Raw genomic sequence first — 13,467 nt, 5'->3', positions numbered from 1 at the left:
CATCATGGCAGACCCAAGTCACCAGGCTTCAAGAAGTGCCCATTGTGTGACTCTGCCATACCCATAAATGATGGGCATTTCTGATGTCTTATCTGCCCAGGAAGGACATGTAATGCAGCACTACTCCGTATGGTGCTTGTTCTCCAAGAGGATTGTCAAGAACAGAGAGGTGAGGCTAAATTTGTTTCCACTGGAGATTTCAAGGAGCCTGAAACTTATTTCTGCTTTGGAGAAGTCCAGAACAGGTCAGTCTCATCCTGCCTTGACATTGGCCAGCTGTGGCTCCACGTCCAGCTCTCTCACTGCCTCCTGCCATAGACCACACTTCTCTCTAGCTCTGCGCCCTCAGAGAGAACAGTGCTCCAGTAGAGAAGTCCTGCACAGATTGCCCTCAGCAAACCCAATCAAGAGACTTCTCAGACTTCATCTATTAAGACCCACAACTCAGTGTCCCTCCCAGTGCTCTGCCACTGAAGAGCAAATCTGCACTGATGGCTCCTTTAACCCACACGGACTATGTTCCCCCTGGTATCATGCTGACAGTATGTGCTCCAGCACTATTCTCAGCGCCAAAATCCTCCAGCCTGCTTCAGCCTTCTTGGTACAGGCTGGCATCCTGACACCGAAGCCTTGCATCATACCGACTGACCTATCCATAGGTCCAATACTGGAGTCTCCCCTATTGCAATGCCTAAGAGATGTCATCTCCAAGCATTCAGTCCCCATGCCTCCACCTGATCTGACACCACTGGCATCCTGGACATGTCTGCTCTAACTCTGGAAGTAGTCTGTCTCATCGTCTTCTCCAGAGCACAGCAAAAGCTCCTCTTCTTCCTAGCCCCATTCTCCACTATGGGTGGCTCAATAGGAGTCCAGCAGAAAATCCAGAGAGGATTTCACTACAGCACCGACAAAGAGGGCAGGGTTTCTCAAGGAACCTCCACCTTGGTATTCACCCATGTGCCCTCTTCTACCAGCCCTAGACATACTGGTCGTCTTGGGGCATGAACCCTTATTCCAGGAAGCTTTCCTCTACCGTGACTCGACCAAGATCTCCCTCACTAAGTAGACAAATTCAGCTATCTCTAGCCCCACAACTTTTTTATCCTTAGTTGCTAGAAGATGAAGAATTGGATACTGGGGATGACCAGAGTGGCTTAGATCTAGAGCTCCCTGATCCTCAAGGAATTTCCTCCTTTTCTTCTGAATGAGGAATTCAATCCATCTCTTTCAGCCTATCAGGATGAATTCAAAATATTCCAGGATATCTTTAATAGGATCACGAGACTCTTGATATATCACCAGAAAACACCCAGGAAAAGTAGCACAAATTACTAGTGTATACCTTGCATGGCGATACCAGTCAGAATTGTGATGTGGATTAATGAGCATCTGAATATTTTTCTCAGCACCCGATCCCAGGCTTCTTACTGGTACAAACAGCTCAGGAAAGGCCCAAACAGTAGGGAGCCCCTAGAAAACACCCTTCAGGGGGAGGATCCCAAATACCTGGATCTATTTGGCTATAAGGTCTACTCTTCCGCAAGCCTCCAAATGAGGGTGGCCAACTATCAAGCTTTGCTATCAGTGTGATTTTTTTTCTCTTCTGGGATAGACTCTCTAGCCTACTTAACAAACTGCCAAGAGAACGCCTTTCTCACCCCGAATAACTCATAGCGAGAACCTTGTTATAAGCTCCTCTTTATGCCTCTGATATGTCAATGAGGACTATTGCATTTGCCATGATGCATTCTTCCTGGCTTCAGGCATCTGGGATCCTGTGGGAGGTCCAGAAAGCTAGAGAGGACCTCCTCTTTGAAGGGACCAGTTTTGTTTAGCAGGAGCACAGATGAGGCTGTCCACAGCATCAGAGACAGGAGAGTGATTCTTTGAGCCCTGGGACTCTACGTTCCTATCGCAGAGGAAACTGCAACCAGAGGCAGGAACTTACTAACTACAAGCGCAAACCTCAGCCCCAATGCTAATTGCAACAATCTTCTTCTGAGCCTCTGAGGAAGAGGTAGAAGTTCTGCACAGCTCAACCTTCCTTCTCCTCCTCGTCTGCGCTGCAACCTGGATCTTCTACTAAGATGTAGTTTTGATGTAAGTGTTGAGAGCTGGTTGGACCACATTTGGAGCATTTTTCTTTTGCCCTCTGTTAGAAACTTGCCTTTTCTCTAGAAGTTTGGATGAAGATAACCTTGGATTGGTGAGTCCTCAAGAGAATAGCTAATGGGTATTCCATCCAGTTTTAGACTGTTCCAACTCCCTCCCCGTGGCCTTTCCAGGGACCCATCTCACGAAACTGTTGAAACAGAAAGTGGACTCTGATGCAGTTCGGAGCAGTGGAAGAGGTACTTCATGTGAAGGGACTTGTATTCCCATATCAGAAAGGAGGCTGGAGACCCATCCTCAACCTTCGACCTCTCAGTGTGTTTGTTTCATTTCAAATTCCATATGGTCACCCTAGTTTCCATAATATGTTCCCCTGGATCCCATGGGCTGGTTCAGGATACATACTGGCACGTTTTCATCCACACAACTCCCAGAAGGTATCTGAGATTCTTGGTAGGAATATTTCTCTGCCAACACAGAGTCCTGCCTGTTGGCCTCTGAGTGGGTCTTTGCCAAAGTCCTGGCTTTAGTGGCTGCATACCTTTGCAGACTGGGAATACAAGTTTATCTCCATCTGGATGACTCGCTGATTTGGGGAAGATTCGCACAGCAAGTAACTTTGCACTCCAGAGGATCAGTGAGGCATATGGGGCACATGCCTATGGCAGTGTGCACCTATGTCAAGCGGCATGCCTGACTGGACTTCACCTTTGGCCACTACAAGGCTGGTTAAGATCAATCTATCTGCCTAACAGACATAGTATGGACCAGCATGGTCATGTCAGAAGTCCTATCCTCGGTAAGCTGGCAGGCAGATCTGCTTCAAGTCTGCAGTGGAGTTCCATTCTCTGTGCCTCTCCCTCCCAAGACCCTGGTAATGGACTCCTACGCTCTTGGTTGGGGAGCTTATCTTGACCATCTCAAGATGCAGGGGCTGTGGTTCCCTCGGAAGGTCTGATTGCACATAGATATCTTGTAAGTTAGAGCCATACCATTAGCATGCCAGACCTTCCTACGTCTCCTTTGGAGCCTCGCTGATCAAATGCTCGCAGCCAACACCACTGCAGTGTACTTTATCAACAGCTCGGGGAGCAAGATCCTCCCCACTCTGTGAAGACACAACATACCTTTGGGAATGGTGCATACCTCACTGCATTACGCCAGTAGCTTTACACCTGCCTGGTCTCCAGAACACCCTGACAGGTCATTTCAGCAGGCACTTTTCAGAGAACCACAAATAGTACCTCAGCAGTTCCCTCCTCCACGACATCTTTGTCAGATGGGGGTTCCTAATGTGTTCACAACGTTCCAGAAAAGCAAGCAGCAAGTATTTTGCTCCAGAAGGAGCATGAGCCCAGGCTTGCTGACAGACACCTTTCTTCTCCTGTGGACTCCAGGTAGGTCTGTTTGCTTTTCCACCAGTTCCCTGATTTCTCAGAAAACTGAAACAAGACTCAGGTCACAATATCCTGATAGTTCAAGCATGATCTAGACAGTTTCAGGTCTCTGAACTGATGAATATTTCGAACAGCCCAACAGCTACCTTACCACTTCTTTCCAATGTAGTCTCTCAGAACCACAGCCTCATATTGCACCCGGACCCAGCCTGGCTCCGCCTGCTTGCTTGGATGCTGGCTAGATGACTCCCTTGGACAGGGACTGCTCATCTGGAGTACAGAACATTTTGTTACAAAGCAGAAAGCCTTCTATTGGGCTAATGTACAGAGCTAAATGGAGAAGGTTTTCTGTCTGGGCAACCCAGCAGCAGCTCTCACCATTAAAAACTTCAATTTGAGCCATCCTGGGCTAGCTATCTTCCCTGAAGCAATCTAGGTTTTCTGTTTGCTCCATTAGAGTGCACAGACAGCAATTTCTGCAAACCTCCTGCCAGTCCAGAGTTACAGTGTGTTTGCTGTCCCTACAGTATTGAAATTTCTCATGTTTTTCCCCCCAGTTAAGGAACTTCCCTGTTCCTGGAACCTCAGTTTGGTTCTGACTGGCTTAAGAGACTCCCTTTAGAACCCATGGCAACGTGCCCCCTCTACTACTTCTAGACAAAGATGGTGTTTTTGGTGTCCATTGGCTCAGCCAAATTAGTCAATGAAATACAGGCCTTCATGATGGGCCCTCTATGTACCTTAAGGACAGTGTCATCCTTAGGCTTCTCCCAAGTTTCAGAGTTCCGCCTCAACTAGTCAGATCATCTCCTGTTTTCTTTCTAAAACTTACTCCAGCTCAGACAAAATAAAAGTGTACACCTTATATGTGGTGAAAGCCTTATCCTTCTATAGAGTTAGGGCAAAGCATTCACATCCTCCCCCAGTCTGTTTGTGACTTTCCCAAAAAGGGGTTCCACTTAGATTATCCAGCTGGGTTTTGGACTGTGTTAAGGCTTTGGTATCAGATAGCTGACAAGATCCTCAGGGTCATGTTAGAGCCTATTCCATGAGGGCTCACGCTGCCTCCACAATGTCTCTAGGTAACATCCCATTATTTGAAATAGTTAGAGCAGCTTCCTAGAGCTTCTTTCACACTTTCAACTTCCATTTTGTCCTGGTTCAGGCTTCCAGATCAGATGCCAGCTTTGGTAGGGCTAGCCTGCTATACCTTTTTAAGTAGGACTCCTCTTCCCACCTTCAGGTTAAAGATCACTGCTTGTAAATCACGAAGAGTGGAATCTGTGTGTACAGTCACTCGAAGAACAGTTACTTATCCTACAGGAAGGGTGGTTCTTTGAGATATGTTGTCCACACAGGCTCCATGATCTGGCCCTCCACCCTCACTAACGGGAGACCTGTTCTCTTGGAATTCTTATTGGCGAAGAAATGGGGCGGCAGTTGAGGCTCTCCATCCTTTAAGACCCCAATGTCTGTCGTGAGGATACATGAAGCAGGGGTGCTGCCATAGTGGATGCGGTCAGGAACTCTGCTGCCTCAGGCTCGGTTGCCTAGCAACCCCGTAAGCTTGGCTGCGCCTAATAAACCCTCACTAAGTGGCTGTGTTCCCTGACTGGTCAGAAGAGCCAACAAATCACCATGTAAACCCTGTAGCAACAGGAACTCAGTGGCCGCTCAATGCATTCTCTGCCCACAGCTGCGCCAGATCTACTTCCTGGCCAGCCCTTACTCCAGCCCTAGTCCCTGCCTACCTCTGAACCGCTGATTCCTATCTCCCGGCTCTGACCACTGGCTTGTCTCCTGACCATGACTCTAGCTCTGCATGGAAAACATGCCTTATTTATTATTTGTTTTTCATTACCGTAACTCCTGGTTATCCAAAACCCTATTATCCGAACCCCCATATTGTTCGGATTGGTGCCTTGTCCCCCATGTATCTCATGCTGGGGGACAAGGAAGGGATTTGGATAATGCAGAGCTTCAGAGCATAGAGCAGAGACCCTTGGCCTGGACTCTGAGGAGGTACCCCTGGCTGGTGGGAAGGCCACTCCACTACTGAATGGCTCCTGCCTTCTCAATTATCCAAATAAAGTCCATGTCCCCCATGCTGATTGGATCATTGGAAGTATATTGTATTCATTATTTGTATTAATGTGGTACCTCGGAGCCCTAGTCCTGGCTCAGGACCCCATTGTGCTAGGCCCTGTACAAACACAGAACAAAAAGTTAATCCTTGTCCTGAAGAGCTTACACTTGGTGGCAGGAGGCATTTGCTGCTAGCATGATATAAAACCAAGAACCAATTTAATTTTGCCTAAGAAGAGGTCCCCAATCCAGTTCCAACTGAGATCAAAGAGAAGGATAAGAGAAAATTTTCAAAAGCTCCTAAGTGATCTAGGAGTATAAGTTTAAGACAAGAGATAGTTGGATACAGACAGACTGGAGAGGAAATAATGAGACAGGATTGGTCAGTGTGATAGACAGTGGTCTCAGCACCCCAGCGGCCTAACTGCTATCAAGTTAGGAGAAGGAGAGTCTTAGGGAGGGTTTTGAAAGAAGGAGGATCATGAGAGAGCTTTGCAGATGACCACCTAAGCATGGGAGAAAGCATGAAGGTGCTTGTTTGAAAATGTAACAAGTGGACAGTGGAGTGTGGCATTATGAGCTGATTGGAGGTGGGAGTCAACATCCTGATTATGAATGAGAGATGATAGGTAAAGTGGAGGTGGGCCTCGCAGATCCTTGAAAGTGAAGTAGCTTATGTTTGATGCGCTAGAAAAGGGGGAGCAAATGGAGAGATGTAGAGAAAGGGGTGAACAGTCAAAGTGAAAGGTTAGGAAAATGATCTTTGCAGCTGCATTCTGAATGGATTTGAGCAAGGCAGGACGGTGTTTGTCAAAGTCAGAGGGAAGGATGATGCAGTGATCCAGGCGTGACACGATGAGAGTTTTAGCTGGGTGGTGGAAAGGAAAAGTCGTATTTTAGAGATGTTTTGTGGAATGAATCAGTAAGCTTCAAACACAGCCTGCATATGAGAACCAAGAGAGAAGCCGGAGTCAAAGAGCATGTGCAGGTTACAGGCCTGAATGACAGACAGGAGGATGATGTCCAGAGTGATGGAGAAAAGAGGTAGTGGGGTGGGTTTGGAGGGAAGATTAAGAGCTCAGTTTTAGCCATATTGAGTTGGAGCTGATGACAGGACATCCATGAGGGGATGTCAGAGACAGGCGGTGACTGTAGTTTGGAGAGCAGGAGATAAATCTGTGAGTCATAAGCACAGAGACTGTAGTTGGATTTGTGTTTCTAGATGAAATTGCCAAGACATAAGGTGCAGCGGGAGAGTAGAGAGGGACCAAGGAGGGAAGGAGTGATTAGAGAACCAAAAGAGGGCATAGTCATGGAAGCCAGGGAAGAGGTCATTAGGGACTTGGGCGAGAGCGGTTTCAGAGAAATGAAAGGGGCAGAAGCCAGATTGGAGAGGGTTTTGGATAGAATTGGAGGAGAGGAACTCCAGACGATGGTAAAGACTCCTGGAGTCTTTCAATCTACTTTAGCTTATCAGAAGGAAGGTTAAGAGGTGACTTGATCACAGTCTGTAAGTGCCTGTGTGGGGAACAACAATTTAATAAGAAGGCTCTTCAATCTAATAGGCCATGATCTAACAAGATCCAATGGTGGAAATTGAAGCTAGACAAATTCAGACTAGAAACAAGATGCAAATTTTTAACAGTGAGCGTAACTGACCACTGGAACAGTTTACCAGGTGTCATGGCGGATTCTCCATCAGTGACCATTTTCAAATCAAGATCGGAAGTTTTTCTAAGATACGATTTAGGTCAACCCCAGACATTGGGCTTGAAGGCAGGAGTTAATTCAGGGAAGCCCTGTGGCCCATGTCGTGCAGGAGCTCAGGCTGGATGATCACAATGGCTCTTTCTGGCCTTAAAATGTCTGAATTACTAATGGAACATTTGGAATGTCGAATGGCTTTAGTGAAGCCTGGCCATGGCGGTGACAGTCGGGAGTTAAGTCTGGCCAATAGGTCAATAAACAAACCGCTACAGCTGTGTTCGTCTGCTGCTGACTGCCAGGACCAGCTTCCCCTTCTACAGTCACTGCATCGGACAAGTAAAGGGGCAGTGTCAGCATAATTAGCGAGGAGAAGGGACTTTGGGCCCTACTAGTTGCTAGGGAGGTCTGTGTGGATTGAATTTGCTCCCAGATCCTCCCCTCAAATTTGAGGAGCAAGCAGTGGGTGCTGTCTTGGCCTGCTCACCTAAACACAGTGCAGGCCATGCACTGACCTTGCTCATCCTGTGCTCACCTTGCAGGAGTGGGTGGGTGAACGATGTCTGAAGTCCCTCTGTGAAGACAGCAATGATCTGCAGGATCCCGTTCTGAGCAGCACCCAGGCCCAGAGGCTGATGCAGCTGATCTGTTACCCACATCGACTGCTGGACAATGAGGAGGGAGAGAATCCGCAGCGACAGAGGATTAAACGCATCCTACAGGTGGGGGGGGGGGGTCCTGCTTGGCTCCATGGTGGGATGAGTGGGGAGGAGAGAGCCTGACACATTATTCCCATTAGCCTCCATTGCTGGACATGAGCGTTCATAACGTCCGTCTCTAAAACACATTCACCTTCTTGAGGCCAGGGGGAAGATTCATCATTGGGGGAGGGGCTATGTGGGCTGAGGAAGTGGTTGTTAATTTGCAGTGTGTCTGTGTGTTACAGAACTTGGACCAATGGACAATGAGGCAGTCCTCGTTGGAGCTGCAGCTCATGATTAAGCAGACAGCAAACAATGTGAGTTGTGTGGTGAGCTGAGAGCTGCCCTGCATGTTGGGTGGGATCTCTCTCTGTTTCCAAGTCGGGGAATGGACCCCTGGCAGGGAGTGAGAATGTGGAGAACATTAGTGGGGGAGGATGCTTGGGGAATGGCTCACCGAGAATGGGTGAGTCGCCCAAGGCCTGCAGGCATGAGGGAGTTTCACTTGGGCCCTGTTGCTGTGGTCAGCCAGTGCCTCAAGTGCTCTAGAAAGAGGGGCGGTGTTGCGGGGGGGGGGAGGGGTCTGCACTCCACTCGACACTTCTACTCTCTCCAGGAGATGAATTCCTTGTTAGAAAACATTGCCAAGGCCACCATCGAGGTGTTCCAGCAGTCAGCAGAGACCAGCTCTGCTAACTCCACTGGAACTGGAGTCAACAGCCTCAGCACTGCACCTATGAGCACTGCATCTGCCAGCAACAAAGCCAAACCCATCCTCAGGTAGGTAGTGCCCCAGCTCCTCTCTCCTTGGGACAGTGGGATCCTTTGCAGAGGGACTTTGGACTATGGGTTGGCTCACTCAGCTTTTTGTCTGCCCTGTGTCACAGTTCCTTGGAGAGGTCAGGAGTGTGGCTGGTGGCCCCACTTATCGCCAAGCTGCCCACATCGGTGCAGGGCCATGTACTTAAAGCTGCTGGAGAAGAGCTAGAGAAAGGACAGCACCTGGGGTCATCGTCCCGCAAAGAGCGAGATCGCCAGAAGCAGAAGAGGTGAGCTCTGGGGAGAAGTCAGGAAGCCCTGGGCAGCCACACCTAGCATTCGGTATTGTCTAGCTCACTTCCTCTTCTTCTTCCCAGCATGTCCCTCCTGAGCCAGCAGCCCTTCCTGTCGCTGGTGCTGACGTGTTTAAAAGGACAGGATGAGCAGCGAGAAGGCCTCCTTACCTCACTCTACAGCCAGGTCCAGCAGGTAGTCCCCTTCCCGGCCCTCACAAGAGCTTGGGAACAACAGAGCATCCCAATGGATGTACCCTCACAGGGTGGCATCCTCCATGGGGAAAGCATCTCCCTCACTCCCTCCATATCGGGGACTGTGGGTGCTTTGGCAGGGCATCTTCTCTGCTTTCCTCCTAGCCCAGATTGTGAGGAGTGGGGAGTACTCACTGCTCCCCGTGCAGTGCAGGGTCCAGCATGTGAGGTCCTCACCTCTCTTCTAAATCTCTTAGATCGTTACAAACTGGCGGGAAGATCAGTACCAGGATGACTGCAAAGCCAAACAGCTGATGCATGAGGCCTTGAAACTGCGACTGAATCTGGTGAGCAGCAGGAGAAAGGGGAGATAAACAGGGAGACCTCCCTTCTAGGGGTGGGCAGGGCCTGATGAAGATTTCCCTGGCTCTTCTGGGTATGGAGCCATGCGGGGGATGGAATGGATGGAGAGACCTGACTGTCCTGTCCAGACAGGAGACACACCTTGAACTCTTTCAGAAATGCTCAGTGCAGATTGGTCACAGCATTGCTTCCCTTTTCAACTTGCTGCCCAGCTGGCAGGGCCTAAGCTGCTCCAGGGCCTACAGCAGGGCACCCCTTTAGCTGGGCTGCCTGGAGCTTGTCCCCCCCTCACCTACCCATCAGAGGTATCCTGGCTTAGCCTCCACTCTCCCTTTTGGGTTCTGGGGTTCCCTGTGTGGCAGGCTCTGACTGACTTTTGTTCCCTGCCAGGTGGGGGGGATGTTTGACACAGTTCAGCGCAGCACACAGCAGACAACAGAGTGGGCAGTGCTTCTCCTGGACATCATCAGCAGTGGGACTGTCGACATGCAGTCAAACAAGTAACTGTCTCCTTCAAGTCTCGGAGCAGGGCCCCTCCCACGGGGAGTCTAGAGTTAGTCCAGCTCCTTCCTGGTGAGGGCAAGCTGTCCCACCCACATACTTCTGTCCCCTGGGGGAGAGCCAGCCTGCAAGCACATACAGACCTCTCCTGCGAGAGGCTTGCGGGAATCAGGAACCAGGGATGGCTGAAAGAGACTTAGGAGAAGTAGTGGGCAACTAGTTCCCAGTGCATAGGCTCATATGGCAGCCAAAGGGCCCCCACACTCCATGGGCACATGCAGAGCAGGGAGGGGACAGTCCCCTCCCTACAGCTGGCACACTGAGCTCACCCAGGCATCGTTATTACCGGAAAGATGCAGACAAGCTGTGAGGAGCTCAAGGCAGAGCTGAGGGACTGAGCTGTGAGGAGAGGCTGAGTGAGTGTGCACGCAGGGGGCACATCCAGCTGTCTCGAGGGTGTGAATGCCAGGGGGGGTTACAAGGCGCAATGGGATAGTGAGGGTTCTGGGAGGCCGTGGAACAGTTTTCCAGAGGAGGAGATGGGGATTGAAGTCTGGACAGGGTGCTATAAGATGTCCTGTGCTGGTGGGTCCAATCCTGCCCATCTCCTGAGGGCATGTTCCAGGTGAGTTAACGGGGCATTGTTCTCAGTGATGGCAGAGGTGCTCATGCAACCCTGCATTTCTGTGTGGTGCTGGGTTGTGGAACTGCAGGGTCTTCCCCTCTCCTGACCTCAGCCTTTCTTCTCTTCCCCTCAGCGAGCTCTTCACCACAGTGCTGGACATGCTGAGTGTGCTCATCAACGGCACCCTGGCTGCAGACATGTCCAGCATTTCTCAGGGCAGCATGGAGGAGAACAAGCGAGCATACATGAACCTGGTCAAGAAACTCAGGGTGAGGAGGCCCTGGCCAGTCTGGAGAGCTGGGGAATATGGTGTGGTGTTGGGCGCAGAGGGCAGGGATATAAGAGGGTATTAAGAAGTGGCTTGTGGGGCATGAGGCAGTGGTGGTTGTGGGGCAGAGCATTGTGGGGACGACAGTGATAGTAGGGTTGGTTGCATTGGATGCCGCTGTTTGAATGGCTCCTGACGCCTTTGTCTCCGCCTAGTGCAGAAGGAGTTGGGCGACCGACAATCCGACAGCCTGGAGAAAGTGCGACAGCTACTTCCTCTTCCCAAGCAGACTCGGGACGTCATTACCTGCGAACCTCAGGGATCCCTCATTGACACCAAAGGCAACAAGATTGCTGGCTTTGACTCTATTTTCAAGAAAGAGGCAAGTAGTCCTGTTCCTGGGCCTCTGAGTCATGGCTGCAGGTGCACAGACAGCCTCGTGCTGCTCTTGCCTGGAGCCTGTGCTGGTGTCTGGAAGCATCTGGTTTGTTAACCCTCTTGCCAAGTACTGTGTTTTGTGCAGCTGTCCAGAAAGAGCCAGGGCCCTCGCACTCAGCGTGGTGTAGCCACATCAGAGAAGGGAAGAGTTAAGGTGTTTAACCCGTTAATAGTTGCAGCCAGTGTCTTCCAAGACATCACGAATACTGCTGCTGCTGATTTAAATGTTGGCTCTGTGCCCCCAGAGACCCACGAGCCATGCCACAGCAGCTTACAGCCTATGTGCCAGCAGGAGACCGGCGAAGGTGGTGGGGATGAATTGAGGAGCAATAGGAGACAATGTGGTGAACATTGTTTCAGAAGAGACAAGACACTGGTCCCTGCTCGATGGAGTGGAGCTGGTGGTATGGGCTCAGTGGCTCCCTGCGCCCTTGCCCAAGGGCTGCTAGTGGCTTGGGGGTTGCTCACTGCCTTTCTCATCTTTCTTTCAAGGGTTTGCAAGTCTCCACGAAGCAGAAGATTTCCCCCTGGGATCTGTTTGAGGGCCTGAAGCACTCAGCCCCCCTCTCTTGGGGCTGGTTTGGGACTGTGCGGGTGGATCGTAAGGTGTCCAGGTTCGAGGAGCAGCAGAGGCTCCTGCTGTATCATACACACCTGAAACCCAAGCCCCGCAGCTACTACCTGGAGCCACTGCCACTGCCTCCCGAGGAGGAGGAGCCCCCCACACCTGTGGCCCTAGAGCCAGAGAAGAAGGTTGTAGAGCCAGCCAAGGCTGATAAAACCAGCTCCAATCCTGCCACCACCACGGAGGAGCGCAAGAAAAAACCGAGCAAGAGCAAGAAACGCAACCAGCCTGCCAACAAAAGCGAGGTAACATGGCCTTTCCCGCCAGCCGTGGACCTGACATAGGGCTGTGTCCCACCCCCAACCACAGATCTGCCCTCTCTGCTCTGCCTGGGAGGAGCAGGTGGTTAGTGCTTTCCTTTCCGAGAGGCATCAGTGAAACGCTGGACCTCTTCCCAGCATTCCCCAGGAGAGGATCCTCTCCGGGTTTCTTGAGGAAGAGGCAGTGTGTGTGCCCTCAGCACCCTTGCTAGGGAGAGGAGAGGCTGCTCGTAGCCCTGACTAGCACACAGGGTCTTGTCTCTTTTAGCTTTGTGACCCAGTTGTTCCAGCTGTGAGTTCCTGGAGGCTCCAGATGTGCTGCTCCCACTCACTCCTCCTTCCTCCTGCAGGATTTTGTGTTGGGCCCTGGCCGAGGAGTCTCCTATGGAGTTGGCATGCCTGCAGACCTCATGCATCATCAGGCTGGGAATTCCATGTCTAGACTGGCATATGGGCAGTCGCCAGTGGGTCTCTATGCCCAGAATCAGCCTCTGCCAGCAGGTAGGTGTGGGGGAGAGGAAAATCTTACTACCCTGCAAGTAGCAACTTTAAGGGAGTCCCTTTTACTTCATGAGCTTCCTTTTCTGTAGCCTATTCCATTTGAGAGGTGAGCGAATGGAAGAACCAGACACACCTGCCTGGGCTTGGCCTGGCTAGAGACGAATAGCCAGCAGAGAGTGCCCCTTCGCAGCTGCTCCTGCCCAAGTGTGGTGGGACAGTGGTGGGTAGGATGTGTGTGACTCTGGCTCTTTCTCGTTCTCCTCCTATTGCAGGTGGCCCTCGGCTGGATACCTCCTACCGACCTGTACGCGTGCCCCTGGGAAAGCTGGTGCAGAGTCGGCCCTCCTACAGTGGGGTGCTGCCTTCGGGGATGAGTGGCATGATGGGAATTGACCCTTCCTACAAGCCAGCAGTCTACAGACAGCAGCCTCCAGTTTCCCAAGGGCAGCTGCTCCGCCAGCAGCTTCAGGCTAAGCTGGTACGGCGGAGCTGTGTCCCACCCCTGGCTGCGCAGTCGTCCCAGAGCACAGTGGGTCCTGGGTTGTGCTCACTGGTTTTCATTTTCTTATTCATGCTGGAAAACAAACTCCCCAACGCTCTTCCTAACCCTGCATTTCCGTCTGCCTCAGGAGGCTGG

General features: G+C 51.0%; 1 protein-coding gene across 2 annotated transcripts in view; it reads left to right on the top strand.

The window, feature by feature from the left end:
• MED12 (mediator complex subunit 12) overlaps positions 1–13,467 on the top strand; it is a 69,799-nt gene that overhangs the window by 39,546 nt on the left and 16,786 nt on the right. For both annotated transcript variants that reach the window (XM_034781089.1, XM_034781088.1), the window contains exons 26-37: positions 7,844–8,023; positions 8,248–8,319; positions 8,619–8,782; positions 8,890–9,051; positions 9,139–9,250; positions 9,507–9,596; positions 10,003–10,112; positions 10,872–11,007; positions 11,227–11,388; positions 11,937–12,314; positions 12,680–12,830; positions 13,103–13,308. In XM_034781089.1, coding sequence (XP_034636980.1) covers positions 7,844–8,023; positions 8,248–8,319; positions 8,619–8,782; positions 8,890–9,051; positions 9,139–9,250; positions 9,507–9,596; positions 10,003–10,112; positions 10,872–11,007; positions 11,227–11,388; positions 11,937–12,314; positions 12,680–12,830; positions 13,103–13,308 — 1,923 coding nt within the window. The remainder of the gene's footprint in view (positions 1–7,843; positions 8,024–8,247; positions 8,320–8,618; positions 8,783–8,889; positions 9,052–9,138; positions 9,251–9,506; positions 9,597–10,002; positions 10,113–10,871; positions 11,008–11,226; positions 11,389–11,936; positions 12,315–12,679; positions 12,831–13,102; positions 13,309–13,467) is intronic.

This window comes from Trachemys scripta, chromosome 9 (genome assembly GCF_013100865.1).
Source record: "Trachemys scripta elegans isolate TJP31775 chromosome 9, CAS_Tse_1.0, whole genome shotgun sequence".
NCBI lineage: Eukaryota > Metazoa > Chordata > Testudines > Emydidae > Trachemys > Trachemys scripta.
Note: the sequence above shows the minus strand (reverse complement) of the source record. Positions and strands in the feature narration are given on the sequence as shown.